Below are 21362 nucleotides of genomic sequence, written 5' to 3' on the forward strand. Positions count from 1 at the left end.
AGCAGCCGTGTAAACTCCCTCTGCCATATGCATTTGCTGACCCACACTTGATGGAGGCTCTGCCATCACCCTTGTTTTCCGCTTCCAGCCCAAAGCTGGCTTTCCTTTGTGTTGTCATAGCAACGGCACAACCGACTGACAATGAAAACCTGCAGTCCGGCCTCTTCCACACACACCAACTTCGAGAGGGCCGAGGGGGTGGGGGGCAAACACACACACACACACGCACACGCACAAATCCTGCCGCTTTTTTATCCCATCCTTCTCTTATAATGAGAAAGCTCTACAGGGGAAATTAGAGACCCAATTTTTCTGCATGTGACTGGCATTTTTTATTAGCGTTCTCATTGTTTTAAAAATATGACGATGTCAATTTTTGTTTTTAAATTGTTAATCTTTTTTTGTTCTTGTCTTTCCTTGGGCAAAGTCAATTAATCCACCCTAAAATTCAACGCAGAAACATAATCGCCTGACATTTTTAATGTACCAGAATTAAGAAATGGTATTTTAAGCGGTGCCCTTCAGAACAGGAATTTAAAATCCAAATGTTAAAATGTCCAACATTTTAAAAATTTAATTCGGAGAAGCTGACAAAATTTGAAATCAAATGTCATTTCAGGCCTGGTGTGCTCAGAGAGAAAGCCCTTTGCTACCATTTCAAACCTTCCAATATTTTGTTTTATTTAATCATCAACCACAGAGCAAGGTTCAGACGAGCTCACGGGGGCTAGGTTTATCAAATGGCTATTTCATATACAGCTGAAGTCGAACTTCCATGTTCAGAAGCAGTCTATCTCACTCAATATCAGGAGTTGGGGACAAATAACAGGGGGGTACCTCCTTTTAATTGTGAACTGCCCAGAGAGCCTCAGCTATTGGGCAGTATAAAAATGTAATAAATAAATAAATAAGAAAGAAAGATGTTGGGCTAGAGGCATCGTTCCCCAACTTGGTGCCTTCTAGATGTATTGGACTGCAGCTCTCATCATTCCCAGCAATGGCTGGGGATGATGGAAGATGTAGTCTAACTCATCTGGAAGGCCTAGGCGGAGAAGTCTTGGCTGGCTGTTGGTCCAATCCAGCAGAACTTCCTTTTTAACTTTCTCTTGAGAGGCACTCCACAACACCTCCTCCCAAATAACCCGAAGTCCTGCAAGTATGAGATGTTTTGTTTGCGAGGTCATTCACCTGCTTGGCTCGGTCAGGGTTCATGGTTGTCTGGGGCTGCAGGATGTTGACGGACTCCGGCTTCACCACAGACTGGGGGATCTCTCGGACCTTCTCCGCAATGAAGTTGTGGACGGCGTTGAGGGCTTCTGCTGTGCCTTGAACGAGACACACACGTTCCGTGGTCCCTGTATGGGGCAAAACAATTGGGCATGTTGAAAATGGGACTGACGGCACCATGGGAGGAGCTCCTGGTGACAGTTTGGGGAAGAAGATGGACAGGTGAGGAAGGAGAAGACACTTCAGTGCAAAACAATGGCACCAAGTTAGGAACAGGATCCTGCCGCATACTAGATCAGATTATTTGTCCATAAAGCTCAGTATTCAACTGCTTTGCACAATCGCCGCAACCCACTGTGGTTTATTTAAGCCATTATGGGTTCCAGCTCGTGCCAGCGGCCATTTTGAATATTCAAGCCATGCAGCCAGTCGCCATGGCTTACCCAGCAAGGGTTGTATGTTTTAGGGTTGTGGGTGGCTTGTTAACCACACCAACAACCCACTGTTGGCAGGTTTGGACATTATAAGCCGTAGCTACTGCCCACCACAGCTTGAATATTCAAAATGGCTGCTGGCATGCACCACAACCCACCACCGTAGCTTCCAGCGATCATGTGAACCGCGTCGCTGTCTACTGTGATTGGCAGCAGCTCTCCAGGGTCTCAGGCAAAGGAAGGACTTTCCCATCTCCTGCTATCTGATCCTTTTACTTGAAGATGTGGTGGATGGAGTCCAGGACTTTCTGCATGCAAAGCATGTGCCCTAACATGGAGCTTTGGTCTCTCCAATTAGCATGCAAACAAAGGCACCCTGAAAAACAAATGGGAGCAGGAACCCAGAGTGCATGAGGATTCACTGTAATTGTAACGTACTTCAAACATTAGAAATGCTTTAACGCTGTGTGTGTGTATCACAGTCCCAATTGAACATCACCCACTCACCTCCACACCTGGGTGCTTACTACTTGCAATAGGGAAAAAAAGCTATCACCGTGAGTTTTCCTCCCCTTTCAAATAGCAGGGCCTATGGTAGGGGGAAACGGCCAAACACGCCCCCTCTCACCCCTTGCCAATTTCCTGATCTGGCTCTCACACACCCCAGCCCCACCATGCGAGTTATTGGTTAAATTAGGGTGACCATATGAAAAGGAGGACAGGGCTCCTGTATCTTTTACAGTTGCATAGGAAAGGGAATTTCAGCAGGTGTCATTTGTAGATATGGAGAACCTGGTGGAATTCCCTCTTCATCACAACAGTTAAAGCTGCAGGAGCTATACTAGAGTGACCAGATTTAAAAGAGGGCAGGGCACCCGCAGCTTTAACTGTTGTGATGAAGAGGAAATTTCACCAGGTTCCCCATATATACAAATGACACCTACTGAAATTTCCTTTTCAATACAACTGTTAAAGATACAGGAGCCCTGTCCTCCTTTTCATATGGTCACCCTAGTTAAATAAAATGTAGTCAAATGACAAATCTAGTTTGACTCTCGGTGGCCCCGTTTTGAGTAAAATCCTGTCAGCACGCACCAGCTGAGTTTGCTATTAGAGGGAGTGACGATATTGCAGTGGCCAAATTATCATAAGTAAATGCTCCAGAACATAGGTTGAGGTTATGCAGATAAGGGCAAGCTCTGTTCTCAGTGCTTTTTTGGAGAATATCAGTGGGCTGGATTCTGGGACTCATTTGGCGGGTGGAAAACGTGTCATGAGGGGATGTGCCCCACACACATCCATACTATCCTCCAATGTATTGCTTCATTTTCTCCTCTATTGGAAAATGGCGGCCATTTAATCCCAGGGGTGGGAAAATAACATGCTGGGGACTCCATTGAGGCCGGGCAAAAAATTGCCACCCACCCCAACCGGCTGGCTTGCACTGACAAAACCACCTTGTGGGTGTGACATGTTTGACACGTCTCTATGCACGTGGCACCTCTCCACAGGTTCAGCAATATATGTGTGCTGACAAAAAACACTACGGGGAGGTGTAACGCCCGTTAATAATAAGCACTCAAGGATAGTGACCAGAATATGCAACCTGAGGCAGCCACCTCATTCTGCGTTATGGTAGAGCCAGCCCTCCTTACGTTTCTACTGGGACAGAACTACATGTTTTCTGTAATGTCCGGAGAGCATTCTAGTATCTGAAAGCATAATTAATAGACCTGCAGTGTCTTTGCCAATCACTATTCAAGATTGCCATGTATTGCACCTTTGAAACATTGCGGGGGGAAATGTGGTCAGACCAGGTGGAAAACAACCCAGAGCAGAAAAAGGGGTCAAGGATGTAAAAGTGTGTGTGTGTGTGTGTGTGTGTGTATGTATGTGTGTGTTGTGAACAAGGAGAATGTGAAGTATGTGAAAGAAAGGGGGGCAAGTGTGCAAAGAGTCCAGTTGTGCAGACAGAAGTTTGGCAGGTGTGGGTTAGAGAATAGGCTGCACCTGTCAGAATCCCACCTTCCAGGTATCCAGTAGCCACCTGGGATGTGGCACCAGCTTGATGCAAAAGTCCAGAAGCAATGTTTTCTTCCTAGCTGGCTCTTAGAAAGCCTCACTGTCCACCATATTTTATAAAAAAGATGAATACAAATGCCCCCCACGGTTCTAGACAGCTATTTAAAAAAAAAAAAAAACACCAAAAACCCACACAAGCAAGATCCCTGTCTTTTATTGCATCTACCGAGGAGAACAAGTGAGCCAGGAATAAACGAGTATGAGAAGAAAAATGCAGAATCCCTGCCGTTTATTTCATCCGCTGAGGAGCACAAGTGAGCCAGGAATAAACAAGGATGAGAAGAAGCTGGTGAGGAGCGGAGGGTGTCAGCCTGCAAGGAGGTGAAATGGAAAGGTTTGGGCCACCTGAGTAGGCAGCAAAGGCGGCGCCATGGAGACCAGCAGGCTGAGGGCTTCCATGCCCCAATGACACCCCCCCCTTCCACGCCGGGCCCTGCATCTTTTCCTCCCTGCCTTCGCCTCAGCTGCTGCCTCAACAATACATCTCTGCCACCGAGTTGCCATGGCAACCCACAGCGGCCTTCTCCCCACTGCCACCTCGCCATTCCTGGCCACAGGCCTCAAGGGCCCGTCGTCACGGCAACTGGCACCCCCCCATCTGTGAAAGGAGGAATGCGCATGGTGGGGGAAGGGCAAGAGACCATCACCTGGGCAACAGGACAAAGGTGGGGTGGGCAACCCCCCCCACTTGCCCACAGGAGCGAAACACCCATTACAGAGAGGAAGGGTGGGAGCTTGGGTAGGTGGGTGGGGGGTCTCCACTGTCACCTCCCTGCTAACAATGGTGGCACTTGTGAGAAAGCAGCTTGCACTGATCTGTGCGGAAGAAGGGGTAAAAAAAGAAGAAGCGAACATTCAGGACGGAGCCCCAGAATCTTTTTTTCTTTTCTTTTGAAAAGCTAAGGCTCAATCCCAGGACATGTAACCACGGGGATAAGAGTGTCTCTGAGCACATGCAAAGTGCCTTCCCCATGCCACTTTTGGAACCGCAATTAATTCCTGCACACCTGGGAATACAGGAAGGGAGCCTCTCCATCAAAGCACCCCTCACTTTAAACACTGATAATAATAGCCATGATGCTATGTTTCAAATATTCAACGTAATGCACAACATACATTTTCTCAGTGGTCCTTATAACAGCCCTGCAAGGCAGGCCAATATTATTATCCTCATTGCGATGGGGTGAGATGGAGATACAGGCTTTGCCTAGTTTGTGGCTCAGGTCATAGTGACCCTTAAAAAATCAACCCACACGATTTCAACATCTCCAGCAAATGCTCCTTTTCCCATACTACACAATGCCAACTAAGACACCTGCACAGCTCAGCCCTCACCACAAACGGCCATCTTTAATGACAACCCTCATCAAGCCACCCCCCAAAACAGCAGACATCTTAGACAACATCCCATAGACTAGAGGTGTTGAACCTCTTTCAGCCTGCGGGACAAATTCTGTTTCAGAGACACTCTCGGAGCACACATTCCAGTGGTGAATGGGGCAAAGGGAATAGGACCAAAAATACCAAACATACCAGCAGAATTTAGATTAAGGGCGCAATACATAGGGTGGCAGCTTCAGCCTGCCAGGGCACAGGAAGCTCAGAAACCTCTGAGTTTGCAGGCTTTCGAGCAGCGAAGGTGCAATAGCATTGCACCCTTGCTGCCTGGGAGCCTCCAAATGCAGAGGTTTCTGAGATTCCTATGCCCTGATGAGCTGGAGCCAACAGGGCAGGAGTTCCTTGCCTCCCTGTCCTCTGATCTTTGAGTTTTTTAGTCCTTCTAGCGAGGGCGCTTTTGCAGGGGTGAGGGAAGGCACTTGGAGGAGTCTCAGGATAAATTGTATCCTGGCCTCTCTGGTCTCCTCCCCTCTCTCCCCAGGGAACCGCCCCCTTTTCCCCTCTCTGAGGTCGACGGCGTTGGAGAGGCAGCTAGAGCAGTTCTTTCCACTCTGGCTGCGAGAGTTTGGGGGTCGGCAAGAATGGATCTCTGATTCCCCCTTCCAAGGTCCGAGCACTGCCTCCAATTCCGGAGGGGGGAAGCCATTCTGTGGGTCCCGGGACGCTCACCCAAGGACCATAGGATTGCTCTCTAAAGCTCCTATTGACTTAGAGGCATTTCAACCTTTTAGAAGGGGTGGTGGTGGAAAATACACAAAAGCCAGGAAAACAGCCAATGACTGGTGGTAGGGGAAAGGGGTGGAGCCAGAGAAAGGGGGAGTGGCCTTCATTCATTCATACCTTCTCTCCCAGTCCCGCCCACTGCACAGAAATGTCTGTAAGATCACAAAGTTTCTTTTTTATTATTTATTCATTTATTATTGCATTTTTATACCACCCAATAGTCGAAGCTCTCTGGGCAGTTCACAAAAATTTAATAAAATGGTAAAAATATCACTAATCATTATTATAAAGCAATACTGTAAATCTAGGACAGCTTTGCAAATAATCACTCCCCCATGGTGAACGAGAGTTGGCTCTGAACATTTTTTGTAAACTGTCTGGAAGGAAGCTGGTTCTCCTCAGACCCCCACCACAAACTCCTTTTCAGAGTGTCGAGGTATCCCCCCTGCCAAATGACCTAGGGCCAAAATGATTCTTTAAAAAGAAAGAAAGAAAAGATTGCTTACGCTAGCCACTTTTACTTCGAAGGAAATGCAATTGTTCATTTCCATGATCCACACTGAGGGCCCGCACGGACTTCCTGCCCCAAATCCCATGCTCCCCACCCCCACCCCGCCTGAGTTGCTTGACTGCTTTCCCCTCACAATAAAAGCAGTCAGCTTGCTTTTTAAAAGGTATGTTTAACATAACCTGTAACTTGGCCCTTACAGCTATGTATGAGTAGATGGGCTAATTAACCTTTTTGAGGACTGGTAACTTCTGCGATCTTATTTGCAAGTCTGTACTAGAAACTCCCTGGCATTCCCCGAGTATGAGTTTATCTTCGGCTTTTCCTCTTAGTTTTCCAACAGGCAAGCCTGTCAATTGTTCCTATGTTTTTACAGGGTGCAACAGGGATCACACACACACACACACACCACTTCCATTTGTGCTTCCTCTCCACTTGGTCACTGAGTCTCCTTGCTGCCCCTCCTAGAATACATTTCCCAGGGGTCAGTGGCAGAATCTACCTCCTCCCAATTGTAACTAATTCCTGTGTCTGCACTCTCTCATTAAGCAGGGTGCTGCCCCTTCGCCTCCTGCTGTCCTTCCTGGTGGATAGTTGGCTCCTTTGAAGAAGGGTTGGAAAATCAGGCAGAAGCTCCCAAATCTGGATAAGGGACACACACAGCCTTGCTGGAGCATGGAGTCCCAGCCTGTGTCCCTCTGGCCACCTTATCAGAAGGAGTATTTCCTGCCATTGAATCTGTTTCCCTAGCCGGTCAGCCCAGGCAGCATTTCCTGTTTCCTTTAATGCTGCCCCCCTCCCTTCAAAGTCTGCAGTTGCAGAGTGTACAAAGGCATAGTGCTGCTCTCATTGCTCTGTGTGTAAACCCTGGGGCATTCACGGATTTGGGACAGCTCCCCCCCCCTCCCCAGACATCAGGGGCCTGGGCTTTAAAAAAGGACGTGACTCCAAATCTCAAGGGACCATGGGGAAACAATGCATTAGAACCTGAACCCCCTTGAGATACGGCTTCATTTCTGCTTCCAGCTGCACCGTAAACCCTCCCCTGATCTGGCCTGGCTCGAACCCAGGAGTCCTGCACACACACACAGACACACACCAGATTCTCTAAAACAGCGACCTTAATCACACTTACTTGAGAGGAAGCCTCACTGAACTCAGTCAGCCTTACTTCTGGGTATCAACACACACAGGATTGAGTTGCCATCTTTGACGGCTCTGTTCAATGCTTAGACTTGCATTTCCCAAGTGTGGATAAAGAAGAGCATCTCTGAGGCACACACACTGCTTAATTTCTAAAAACAGGGGCTGAGGCCATGAACGGTGCCCCCTTGTCTCAGATCTGCTGGCTGTGTTGACTGTGTTCACTCTGCACATGCTCAGCGGTGCTTCCATTCTGTCGCACGTTGCAGAACCGTGCCTTCACGTTCAAAACAGAGGATGAAAATGCCATCTCAAAGGAAGCCTTGGCACTGTGTGGGACGGAGCCTCTTCACTGGACCCACCTGGCAGTGTGCACCACGGGGAAACAGATTCTGCTGCCCGATCTCAAGGATAGGACCAAGGAAGTGGTAGTTATACTGGGATTAATTCACGCAGAATACAAGGTGGTGATTTAGCCTATGCGACCTAAAATGCAGTCAGTGACAAGAAACCACTGGCACCAATGGAGGCTTCCCCCCACCCTTTTTCTCAATCCCATGCAAAGCCGGGGTGGGCCGGTGGGTGGATTTAGCAAAGGAAAGTGGCTGGGTGGGGAGGTTTAAACCTTGATGGCCCTGACCTGGATCTGAGCCCCGCATGTTTACAGTGAGGACCAGGTGCCCACTCCATATTTCACGTAGCATGGCGTTTAGCCCTCCGCCTGCCTCCCTCGCCAGAAAGGCACGAGGCAGGCTGCCACGCTGACTGCATTTCCACCACCGCCATTCATACAAAGGGCTTCCTTTCCCTTGGAGGAGAAGGGGAGGGGAGGGGAGGGGGGGTCCTTCCCGGAAGCCACAAACAAGGCACCTGCTCCCCGTTGCCATGGCAACACGACCCAGGCCTATTTCTCCCTTCTTTCTCTTTCCCATCCCTGCAAAACTCCCCCCCCCACCTCCAAATCATTTTGCACTGGCGAGGATTTGCTGGCCCAGCCCGTAATCCCGCAATCAAGCGCGGAGGATGTGGAAGGCAAAGCCGCTTAGCTGTGGCTGCCCCATCAGGGCTTTTGTCTGCCCTTCAATCACAGCTGGGATTACGGAGAGCCAGGGGGCTCTCTACGGCGGGCCCCTCAGCCCCACGGCCTGACCTGAGGACGGCACTGTTGACAATGGCCCTCTGTCCGTGCACTCTACAAGCTGCGCGGCATCGTCCCTGCGCCAGATCCCGATTCGAATTCAAACGGCTCAGGTTCTGTGAGGGTTCGATTAAGAGGGGTGGCCCAGAGAGGCCCAGAAGCTAAGGGCCAAGGAGCTCAGACTTGGGGGGTGGGTGTCAGACTTGGGGGTGGGGTGGGGGAAGAGATTACGCAGTAGGCTGAGAATCACAGATCTAAGAGAAAGATGGATAGAGAAGGCTGAGGCCAGTGGGAAAGGAAGCCAGGAGTTGAGGAAAGGAGAGGAGCGGGTGTCCTTTTTAACTGGATTTATAACCTGCCGCATCCCGTGGGTTTGAGCCACGTCACTTACAGCGTAGGGTGGCTATGTGTCCTCTTTCACACGGGACCGTACTCTATTGGAAAAGTGGCCCTGTCCAATTCCAGTTTAAAGATCAAGAACCATCAGAATCATTATCCATCCACAGTTAGCACTTGGACTGAACAGGTGGGCACACCTGACCATAGACTTCCCCAGCAGGGTGAGATGTATGGCACTTCTATTTAAATTACAATAACCATTTCTAAACTTGTGTCCGTACATATAGATCAGCACAGGCCAATTTTATGCAAATCCTCTGTTTTCCTCTTTTTCTGGCGACTCAGAAGTGGCCAACCTACTTATAGGTTTGCATAACTCACAATTATGATAATGATGATTACATTTCTTTGTATCCCACGTTTTCCCAATACTGGGCCTCCGGGCGGCTAATGGTCAAATGGCGTAAAAGGCCTATTCTCTTCACATCCACTACAACCTTCACCTCAGCCACCAAATATCAATCCATTAAGACATCTTGGTAAACCCCACCCCTCTCTGCAGAGCTGGTTCACACATGCATCTTCATCACTCGATAACTTGCCCTGAAGTGACAATTAGTAGATATGAGTTGTACCACAGCTAACACCAGCTTCTGTATCATGGTCTGAGTCACATTCAGCCGCTGGTCATCATGTGATGCACAGACATGTATGAACCAGCTCCTGGTGAGTGCCTGGAGGAAGGGGTGTATGATTACCTGCCAGCTGGAGTCCTCCACCCTTTTCCGCTCATCACCTTTGCTGCGGAAACACTGACCTTCCCTCTTAACTGCCCCCACTAACCTGGGTAGAAATCCTTGGACTTGGAGAGTTTGATCGTGGCCCCGGTTTCCTTCTGCAACTGGACAATGGTTTGGCCTCCTTTGCCAATGATGGATCCGGCAGCATAGCTGGGAATCAGGACCTTGAGGAAGTACTCGCCATCCTCTGCAAGAGAGAGAACAGAAACAGGCCTCATGAGGCATCACCCTGATCCTAGCCCATGTGAAAGCCACGGCCATCACCATTGAGACGGCACAAGACGTTTTGCAGCCTGAGATGAAGAACAAGACGGGGCCTCCTCACATTCCATCTACAAAAACCGACTGGACTCTGGCTTCCACACTCATGATGGGAGAGCGTCCTCCACGCCACCTGAAGACAGCAGGATAACTTGGGGAGCACAGAGGAGGCCGCACGGCACACAGGTCTCTCCTCCAACACCTTGTGGCGTGAGGCGACTCGTTCACTCTGCTTAATGGCAGGGCCGGCCCAACATTGCAAGCCATGCTCATATGGGGGGAAAAGCCAACCCATGTCAAATTCCAGGCACATCAACTCATAATAAGAATCACGTAGTCTGCGCAAGATTCAGCGTAGATCAGCTTTTGGCACAGCAGTGAAAAAGGGTCAAGAAGTGGCAGAATGATGCAGCTGGAATCCAGCACAGGTGAGCTTTCCCCCAGTGCTGTTATGGACAGGGCGTCACTACAGGTAACCCAACCTCATGCCTTCCCCCAAACCCACGAGAACGCATCAGCCCGCACTGCGGTCTCCTGGCTCCTGCAAGGCCCTGGATGTACCCAATCTGAGCTTTTGATCAGGGAAAGATGAAACTGATTTGTTTGTTTATTATATTTCTTTTCCTGAAACTCTCTGGGAGGTAAAACTATAAAATACAACATCGCAGTAAAACATAACATAAAAAACCTCAACACGTAAAACCAAAACATCAATGAGTGTCAAGCTAGAGGCAGTGCACAGATCTAAGAACGCACTCCTGCAATTTTTAAAACTGCACGTCTTCTGATGGGTAGCGCTGGGAGCTCTCCATCTGGAAGCATCTCAAGAGAAGTTACATGGAACTGAACTGAAGACATATTTTTCTCCCCTTGGTTTCCTTCTTCCCCTCTGTTGCCTCCCCTCTGATGGCGCTAAAACCAGGACCACCGGCACCTCCTACTCTTCTGTGAGTGCTTTCACTAGCCACATCAGGCTACGGAGCCCAGCACCACCCTAGCCACTCAGGCGCCTTCATTTCCCCTCTTCTGCTGCTTTTCGGTGGCTTCCCAACACCCCCCCCCAGTCCCAGCTCACGTTTTCTTACGATACTGCGCAAATGTGCCGCTGTGCATATTTGCGCACGCTCAATATGATAAAGAAAGTGTGGCGGCTGGGACCTCAGCGTCCTTCCTGCTGCTTCGCCAAGCTGCCGGTGCGCTGGGAAGGAGGCGCTTCTCTAGTTGCAGGTCTGGAGCAGCCTCGCCACAATTTAATAAAACCTGCCATGAGCTATTGTTGCTTTCCTCGTCTATTCAGAACGAAAGCTTCTTCTTCTTCTTCTTTTTTTAAAAAAACCCACCAAACATGTGGCTATGTTTTTTTATATGAGACTCACGCCAGAAGATTTGATAAGAGCTCGCTCACCTAGAAGTCCCAATTGCTCTACTTAAACGTTTATTTTTAGACTGAGTTTTGCACGGATTCGGTAGCCTGATGGTGGATATTTGGATATAGTTGGGGGAAATCCTTCCACCTCACCGTGCGCGTACATACATACATCCTGATGTCACAGTGGCATCAAACGCCATCTTCAGAGGCAGGAGAGCTTAGAGCAGCCTTCCTCAACCTGGGGCACTCCAGATGTGTTGGACTACAACTCCCAGAATGCCCCAGCCTCTGGGAGATGCAGTCCAACACATCTGGAGCGCCCCAGGTTGAGGAAGGCTGGCTTAGAGAGTCAGAACCCTGGGAACAAACCATAGAGAATGCTCTTCACCCCCGTGCCTTTGTTGTGTGTTTCCAGAGGCACCCGGCTGTCTGCCTCGGATAGCTCCTTTGGAATTCCGACTGGTTCTGACTGAAACCCAGAGCAGATTCACCACCCCTCTGGCGTCGGAGTCACCAGCCTACACTAATGTCCACTGTTGGAAGCAGAATTCTGGGTTAAATGATCTTCCAGTCCAAAGTCCGTTCTGCCCCACCTCCGCTCCACCCCTGAAAAACCGGACCCATCTTGACCAGAAATCAGATGCCGCTTGAAGTTCTCCATACCTCTGAATGGGGTGGTGTGATGGCCAGCAACACGACAGCACGAGAGAACAACTTAACTTCCTACCCAGCTATAATAAGCCACCCCCTCTCTTTCATGTGGGAGCACCTATTTTTATCTGGCCCTGGCAGAGGGGTTGTGCTCACCCGAGACACAGACCTGACCTACTTATGCTTTCGGTCCCATGCTGAGGAAGATGATAATGCCAGAGCGGGAGAGAAACCTTGTGATAAGCAATGTGGGCCCGCTGTTGTGTCCAGATTGCAAAGCCCCCCTCCCTCCCCGGCTACTAAATCAAAACCCTCAACTGATGAAAACAGATCTCTCTGGATGCCATGGCAGAAAGACCCAAACAGGCAGATAACGTTCCGTCTGGCATTCCAGGCATATTCCAAGGTGTGTATATATGCCTATGCGTTCAGGTCCATTTCTGGCCTACTCCGCCCTTTGGAATCGCTGCTCTTCTTCACCATTGGGACCTACTTGTTAACCTGCCTGTCGCACTGGCCCAGACGACAGTGGCAGTGAGAAGGAGCAGGACATTCCCTACGTGCTCACTGGCTCTCTGCCTGGCAGACAAGCCACGGATGAGGAAGAGGATGAGGAGCAAGCGCAGCTGATGACCATGGTGGTGAGAAAGTAGAATAACGGGCTCAAGTGACAGGAAGCCACATTCCAGCTGGACATCAGGAAAAACTTCCTGACTGTTAGAGCAGTACGACAATGGAACCATGATGTAGGGAGGTGGTGGGCGCTCCCACACTAGAGGCCTTCAAGAGGCAGCTGGACAACCATCTGTCAGGGGTGCTTTAGGGTGGATTGCTGCATTGAGCAGGGGGTTGGACTCGATGGCCTTGTAGGCCCCTTCCAACTCTGCTATTCTATGATTCTATGATTCTAGACTCACTGAGGGAGGGAGGCCATTGAGGGTTGTCTTGCCCAGGGCCCCTCCAAAACCTGGAGCCAGAACTGGCTGAGGAAAAGAATCCAAATTAGGATTCCCACCTCTAGGAATGAACACACGGCACTCAAACTTAGGGACAGAGCAACCTGTCCCTTTCAGTTTCTCCCACATTCACTTTTTCAAAATATCAAGTTCTTTCTGTCCAGATTGTAAGGAAATGTACATTGATGGTGCTATATAAATAAATAAATAAATAATAATAATAATAATAATAATAATAATAATAATAATAAATGTGCGAATTTTGGTAAGTTCTCATCCAAAGCGAACCAAACAAAATTCTCACTCCATCTGCACTGGCCAAATTCAACAGGTAGAGCTATCCCCACCATCAAGAGGGCCATGAGGATACCTGCCTGCCATATAGCTGTTTTAAGAGCCTGCCAGGAAAAAAAAAGTGGTGGCCACCCTAACCAGCAGGGGGTGGGAGGGGGGGGCGTGCAATCCAACAGGAAGTTCTCTTGCACAAGCCTCCTTGAGATGGCCAGGAGCTGGGCAAGAGTTCACTTTTTTTCAACCAAGCCTGATTGCATTTCAACATGGAACAATATATTATTCATGGGGAAATCTGCAGTTAAGTTCACAGGGAACAGGGAATTTGGGATAGGGGGTGTCATAGAATCATAAAATCATAGAATAGTATGAGTCCAACCCCCTGCTCAATGCAGGAATCCACCTTAAAGCATCCCTGACAGATGACTGTCCAGCTGCCTCTTGAAGGCCTCCAGTGTGGGAGAGCCCACAACCTCCCTAGGTAACTGGTTCCATTGTCATACTGCTCTAACAGTCAGGAAGGTTTTCCTGATGTCCAGCCTGTAACTTGAGCCCGTTATTCCATGTCCTGCACTCTGGGAGCCCCTGCCAAAGGAAGTGAGGCAGGTGGCTACCAGGAGGAGCAGGGCCTTCTCTGCTGTGGCACCCCTGCTGTGGAATGAGCTCCCTAAGGAGGTTCGCTTGGCACCTACATTATATGCTTTTAGACGCCAGGTGAAGACCTTTTTATTCTCCCAGCATTTTAACAGTCTATAAATAAATTTTAACTTGGGTGTTTTAAATTTGTAATTTTGCATTGCTGCTGTTATTGTATTTTATATTATGGTTTTATTATACTGCTGTTTTATACTTTGAATGTTTTTAATTTTTGTGAACCACCCAGAGAGCTCCGGCTATTGGGCGGTATAGAAATGTAATAAATAAATAAATAAACCGAGAAGAGATTCTGGCCCTCCTCTGTGTGTGACAACCTTTCAAGTCTTTGAAGAGTGCTCTCATGTCTCCCCTCCATCTTCTCTTCTCCAGGCTAAACATGCCCAGTTCTTTCAATCTCTCTTCATAGTGTGTCCTTGCTCCTCAAAAAGTACCAGCGCTGTGTCCCTTTGCAAGGCCTGACTCCACGACACCACTCGTGACCAGACTGAGACCTGCACCCAGATGTCAGCAAGGTTGCTGCTGCTGCTGCTACTGGATGAACCAGGAAAGGTCCCACTTTGCTTGCCTCACACTCTGCACCCTTCATGGCACTGAAGGCCTCTGGCTTGGCACCTACCATGGCGCAGAACAGAAGGCTGGCACTTTGTAACCCGGAAAATTATGGTCCAGTCACTCACGGTGGCAGTGGTGTAGAATCAGGAGCAAGAGGGACTTCCTATGACCGACGGTGTAATGGCAGTATCTACAAACAGGTCACTAACACCATATAGTCATGACAGCCCTTGCATGATCCCAGACCGGAATTAAATTTGTGGGGAGGGGGGTCTAAAACCAGTCCTCAGCATTATTTGTTCAACTTACACTGATTCATGTTTGTTTCTTTAAAGCATACTTGCTGTTGCTCTTGGCTACTTTCACCACCAAATGTTCACAAAACCCTGAATACAGGACCCAGGGCAGCTTCAGAGAAAATATCGATTTTATCCAATAAGGAAGGGTTCTACAGATTCCCAAAATAAAAGCAGCCCATTAAAGCTTCTGGCAAGGTGGCAGCATCTCAGGGCAATTATCCTGAGTTGTGCTTTTGATACTGTATTTTTGTATTTGTGCTTTTAACCTGTTGGTTGTTTTATGATGGTTTTAATTTTTGTGAACCGCCCAGAGAGCTTCGGCTATTGGGCGGTATAAAAATGTAATAAATAAGTAAATAAATAAATAAACATCATTTGGGGATTATTTTTAGGGCAGGAGGAGGAGGATTTGGGAAGAAGGTCAAGGCAATCAGTACACACCAAGCGACATTAGGGAGCTTGTCAACTCCGTGGGCTTCTGTGTTTAGCATATTTAATGCTGCTGTTGAATAAATGATAAATGGTAATAGAAACCATACTTATGTTCACAAAGCAACGGCCTCTTCTACGCGTTTGGAACGCTACAGTCCCTTAAAGAAATCCTTAAGCCCAATTTTCACATTCCCTTTTCCTCTCCAATTGTGCTGCATCTCAGGAAACTATTTCATCAGCCAGCCTAACCCCAACTTGGTGCCTTCCAGATGTGTTGGACTACAACTCCCAGCTTCCCTTAGACCAGCCTTCCTCAACCTGGGGCGCTCCAGATGTGTTGGACTGCATTTCCCAGAATGCCCCAGCCATTCTGGGGCAGCCAGCTGCTGGCTGGGGCATTCTGGGAGATGCAGTCCAACACATCTGGAGCGCCCCAGGTTGAGGAAGGCTGCCTTAGACAGCATTGCCCATGGGAATTGTAATCCAACACATCTGGAGGGCACCAGTTGGGAAAGGGAGCCATAAGCCCTTATTCACTGCTCTCGCCCACACAATTTCACGTTCTCTCCCTCATGTGGCATATTCTCTGAACATCTTCCCTCAAGGTAGAGCATCTGTGGTGGGCCTGTCCACACTACACGTCTTCATCTGTTTCAAACCTAGGGGTCAACGCCAACCCAAGGACTTTGGAATAGTTGTTTCATGATTCCCAGGCTGCTTTGAGGGAATCCACGGCTTTAAACAGGTTTGGAATTGGTAGCATCGTTATTGAGCATTAAAAGGATGACATGTAGCTCAGAAAATGCAGTAATTCTCCTCCACTAAACTTTTGTAAACCGCCCAGAGAGCTTCGGCTATGGGGCAGTCTATAAATGTAATAAATAAATTTTTAAAAATACATCTAAAGGAGCTATCTACAGTGCAAATCAGTTCCAGGTTTCAGTCAGAACTCTGAAAGAGCATTACACCTTGGAGAGCTCCTTGGCACTGATTGACACCTGGAGTGGATTCACTACTCCACTGACCTCGGAGCCACCAGCCGCCACTCGGTGCACTCCTAAGAAGAAGTCAATCTTACTATGTGCCGTGGGCTTTGCTCTCAGGTAAGTGCACACCGCATTGCAGCCCATGAGACACTCCTCATCCCCGGGGTAACCATGTTCTAGCTTCACCTCCCAAATCAAAAAGGCAAACTAGTTTTGCTCAGGGAAAAAGTAGTAGAATCATAGAATAATAGAGTTGGAAGGGGCCTATACGGTCATCGAGTCCAACCCCCTGCTCAATGCAGGAATCCACCCTAAATCATCCCTGACAGATGAACGTCCAGCTGCCTCTTGAAGGCCTCTAGGGTGGGAGAGCCCACCACCTCCCTAGGTAACTGGTTCCATTGTCGTACTGCTCTAACAGTCAGGAAGCTTTTCCTGATGTCCAGCTGGAATCTGGCTTCCTGTCACTTGAGCCCCTTATTCCATGTCCTGCACTCTGGGAGGATCGAGAAGAGATCCTGGCCCTCCTGTGTGACCACCTTTCAAGTATTTGAAGAGTGCTATCATGTCTCCCCTCCGTACTTGAATAACATCTGAGAGACTAGGCCGTTGTGCAATGGTACCAGGGAACAGGAGACAGACAAGAAGCACCAGGCGACCTTGGAGGAGGAAGGTGTGAGGCGCACGGTCAGCAGCAACCACTTTTGGGCCACCCCATCCTGACGCCTTGACGAGCGTCCTGCCACGACTTCTCTAAGCTGACGGATCTTCGGCCTAAATCCACTTAAAAGAATTCCCTCTTGGGAAGATTAAACCAGTTAAGTCATTAGACCTTTGCGATGGAGCCAAGCTGATCAGCAAAGAGAAGGCCGCTGTTCCTCTTCGCCATCTCTCTCTCTCTCTCTCTCTCTCTGTGGCTCCTGTACAATCCTAAGAAAGGTCTTAGCCCTACTCTGAATTACTCTCACTGCCTATTTCCATCCAAAGTATCCTTTCCCCAGCCATAAAAAAATCTATATTTTTAATTTTATCTGTTGTTATAAACCACCCAGAGAGCTTTGGCTATGGGATAATAATAATAATAATAATAATAATAATAATAATAATAATAATAATAATAATATAATTTCCAAAACACATGAAGGTATTAGCATAATGGTCAACCCCAATATATGGTGCTCAAAGATAGACTTGCTCCTGAACATGGAAGCTTCACTTAATTATCATAACTACTAGCAACCAACGGACGACAAACCCACATTTCCACGTATTTGTCTAATCTTAGCTATTTCAGCTACTGAAAATCATTGCACTTTGTAATAATACATCCCATTTTAATCAGGGCTTGTGTGAAAAAGTTCCAAACGTTTCTCGCAATCATCTTGATTGGATGGCTCCGACTTCCAGTGGAGGCTGGTGCAATGGGTCAGTGAATCCATTCCGGGTTTCAGACAGAACTCTAAAGGAGCTATCCAAGGTGCAAAGCTTTGGAGTTCTGACTGGTTCTGACTGAAACCCGGAGTGGATTCATAGCCACACTGACATGGGAACCACCAGCCTCCACTGGCAACGTCTCTCTATTCACCTTCTTTACGTCATTCTTTATTTTATCAATGTCAATCCTGGGGGTGGGGGGTGGGCTTTAGTCTCCCCCGTCCCAATTAGGAAGCCCCAAGCACTTTAGACTAGGCTTCCATAACTGGAGCAGCTCAACACAGCTCTGTCTCCGTGCTGCTTGTGGATGATGGGAGTTGCACTCCAACAGCTCTGGAGGACATCAGCTCGGGGAAGCCTGCATTAGACTTTCTTCATCAGGAAGAAATTCCAGTCTCTTCTTTCAGTTGACCTTCCCAGTACTTTTTCCAGGTCTACGCTATCTTTTTTGAGATGCAGGTCACATTCCTTTAGCACCAAGGTCTGTATGAATCAGAAACTCAGAATATCTGACCCAGTTTTATCAGCTTTGTTTCCAACATGGGACAGGGAACAATCAGCCAGTCCTCAGGACGGGCCAAAATGCCCTCCATTGTGCCTGGATACTGCTCCAGCTGAGAGCCCCCTCCCTCCCTGCTGTGCCTGAACTTGTGTTTTTCCTCCTCCCTCCCCATCCTCTTTCCTTTCATCTCATGTTTTGCAGACCAAAAGCCTGGGGAAAAGGGCTATCTTCAGAAATATCTTTAAGAGCCTTTGTTTTTGTTAAAGGTGAGATTAAAATACTGTCAATTAAGTAGATATTTTCAGCAAACTACTTACTGAACTTCCTGGGATGCTGTGTTCAGAAAGCCCTCTACATACTTGAGGCATGTGCAAGATTCATCAAACACTAGCAGGGTTAACCAGACCCACACTTGCTGCAGTTTTGGGATAATTGCTACCCTAGTAAGGTTCTCAGCCATTCACCTTGCCACTTTTAAATATGCGAGATGGTCGATACTTTCAGTTGGAGCTACTTTATAAGTTTCCATTTTACAGCCAAGAAACTTCAAGTCGCTGATACTGGCAGGCAAAGGCCCCGTGTGCTCAGTCATCTGGCACTCAGGTCCCCTGAGATCAAGAATTAAAACCAGGGCTTTAGCTGGAAGGGTTGGAAAAGATGGCGCTTGGCGTACAACAAGCATGAAATACAGTTCTATTGTCTAGGGGCCGGAGGCAAGCTCCTGCTATTTATAACCAGGCCAGCCAATCCACAGGCTCCCTTACTCTGTCCAATTGCAGGGGCCAACGCTGCTCATCTCTGTTCCCTTCTGATCCTGAAGAAGGCGCAGAGTGCTGAACGCAGAACATCCCAGGTAGCTCAGTGGCTGGGCCGCAGCCTCAAGCAACCAAGGAAGTATCAACACGGGAGGCCCTTTTGTGCGCAAGGCACCGTTGTGCCGGTATTATTATTTCCCCCCAAAACCCATTAATTGCTCCGGGAGCACATGCTAATGAGCACAGGGCAGGATCCGCTGCGTTTGTAATGCAACCCAGTGCCACGCGCAAATGCGTCACGTTCTAATTACGAGAGACGTAAGAGCGGTTCGAAAGGTCACATGCGTTCTGTCATTTGTGTTTGCAGTGCAAGTGCGTGACACAAACCTCACTATAGTGCTGCAATTGCAGGGGAAATGGGAGGGCATGTGGCTGTTTCACTTTCCTTCCTCTCTCTCTCTCTCTCACTCTCTTGGAGTCCACTGAGTGCATGCACACCTTCAACGGTGTGCAGCAACAGCAATTTAAAAAGAATGTCATTGCATTTCCTGTATTTCCTTTCGCTCCTGCCCAATAGACAAAATCCTCTGGGCGGTTCACAGAAAGACGGGTAGTAATTCACAGCTGCGCAGCTCTGTACATGCGCGGTCAGAAATAGCTACCCGCCCCCCCCCCCCCACCAAAAAGAAAATCTCACAGAGGAAGAGCAGAACAAAGGCTGTGGAAGAAAATGGGGAGGTCACGGAGCCATTTTTTGGGTTTCATTTTTTTTTCCCCCCTGCCCGCAAATGCCATAAAAAAAATCAATGCAAGGAAAGAGCAGGGAATGAAAGGAGGAGAAAGACATGAGAGTTGTGGGGTGGGGGGTGGGTGGGCGGAAGAAGAGAGAAAATGTTGCCAAACAGGTTCTACAGCAGCCTTCCTCAACCTGGGGTGCTCCAGATGTGTTGGACTGCATCTCCCAGAATGCCCCAGCCAGCAGAGCTGGCTGGGGCATTCTGGGAGTTGTAGTCCAACACATCTGGAGCGCCCCAGGTTGAGGAAGGCTGTTCTACAGTTTTAAACTCACTGCTACTGGAAAGAGTTGCAGCTAGGTCAAGCACTGTTTTGGCGACTCAATGGAATATTGGGGAGAAGCACCATCAGCACACATGGTTGGTGTGTGTGTTAGAGATTAGCCCCAAGTTTCGAGACACTGCCAGACTGGCTCAAGGTCACCTTGTGAGACCAGGCCCAAGCATCATCCATCCATCCATCCAATCTGTATTTCTGTGTCTCTATAGGTCATTGGAACTGAGCTGGTAAACGCAAGTTGTCATAGCTACAGCAGAACATCCTATATTTAAACTAGGAGTGACGAAAGGCTAAATAATGAGGTGTCACCATAAAAATAATTCAACGAGGGGGAAGGAGAATCAAAGAAATGTATATGCTGCACAAATTAAAGGCAAATGATACAAAATCCAACCCATTGTGATAGTAAAGTGTAGGCAAGACTCCAAGCTTGGCCATTATGTAGGGTGACCCTATGAAAAGGAGGACCGGGCTCCTGTATCTTTAACAGTTGTATTGAAAAGGGAATTTCAGCAGGTGTCATTTGTATATATGGAGAACCTGGTGACATTTCCTCTTCATCACCACAGTTAAAGCTGCCAGTGCCCTGCCCTCTTTTAAATCTGCAGTATAGCTCCTGCAGCTTTAACTGTGGTGATGAAGTGGGAACTTCACCAGGTGCTGCATGCATACCAATGACACCTGCTGAAATCCCCTTTTCCATGCAACTGTTAAAGACACAGGAGCCCTGTCCTCCTTTTCATATGGTCACCCTACCATTATGGGTCTCACATCCTTTTTTTAACTGGAAAGGTTAAGAGAAGAGACGTCAGGGAGAGCCAAGAGGCAAAGTGGAGAAGGGTGTATCAGATGGGTACTGCCCATCCCAAAACGCCGTGGCCAGCTGACAACGGAGGAGCAGGTGAGTAGAGGGTAGGAACAGCAGAAACGGTCTGGTTTTGTTGGCTAGCTCTGTAGCTTCTGGGTCAATGCTCTTGCCCTCCGGGGTGTAAAAGCAGATCAGGTTCACACCCTTGTCTTTGCCAGCCCACATTCAGCTCCAACAGCAGATGAGTCTCTGCTCCAGAGAAGAATCAGGCAGTGTGGGTTTGTGTGTATATATGATTGTTTGGAACCAGATTAGTTATGTCTAATTCCCACCACCACCACCGCTCCCCCCTGCTCAAGCAGAGCCTTGTACGAAACAGCTGCAAGAGCTGCGATCTGAAATTACAAATCCAGAGATCTACAGTGAGCCAAACATTAGAACCTCCCACTCTTAGATGAGATCATCACGGCAGGATGGAGAGAGGGGTGGCGAGATTAACAGTGCTATCCTAGCCATGTCTACTCAGAAGCAAGCCCTACTGAG

The 21362-nt window shown here is 48.4% G+C and overlaps 2 protein-coding genes across 3 annotated transcripts in view; both read right to left on the minus strand.

The window, feature by feature from the left end:
* DMPK (DM1 protein kinase) overlaps positions 1-21362 on the minus strand; it is a 399930-nt gene that overhangs the window by 178483 nt on the left and 200085 nt on the right. The window lies entirely within an intron of this gene.
* Positions 1-21362, minus strand: part of NOVA2 (NOVA alternative splicing regulator 2) — a 37392-nt gene that overhangs the window by 7283 nt on the left and 8747 nt on the right. For both annotated transcript variants that reach the window (XM_063140051.1, XM_063140052.1), the window contains exons 2-3: positions 9836-9979; positions 1189-1355 (exon numbers count right to left, since the gene is read on the minus strand). In XM_063140051.1, coding sequence (XP_062996121.1) covers positions 1189-1355; positions 9836-9979 — 311 coding nt within the window. The remainder of the gene's footprint in view (positions 1-1188; positions 1356-9835; positions 9980-21362) is intronic.

Source organism: Elgaria multicarinata, chromosome 13 (assembly GCF_023053635.1).
Source record: "Elgaria multicarinata webbii isolate HBS135686 ecotype San Diego chromosome 13, rElgMul1.1.pri, whole genome shotgun sequence".
Lineage (NCBI taxonomy): Eukaryota > Metazoa > Chordata > Lepidosauria > Squamata > Anguidae > Elgaria > Elgaria multicarinata.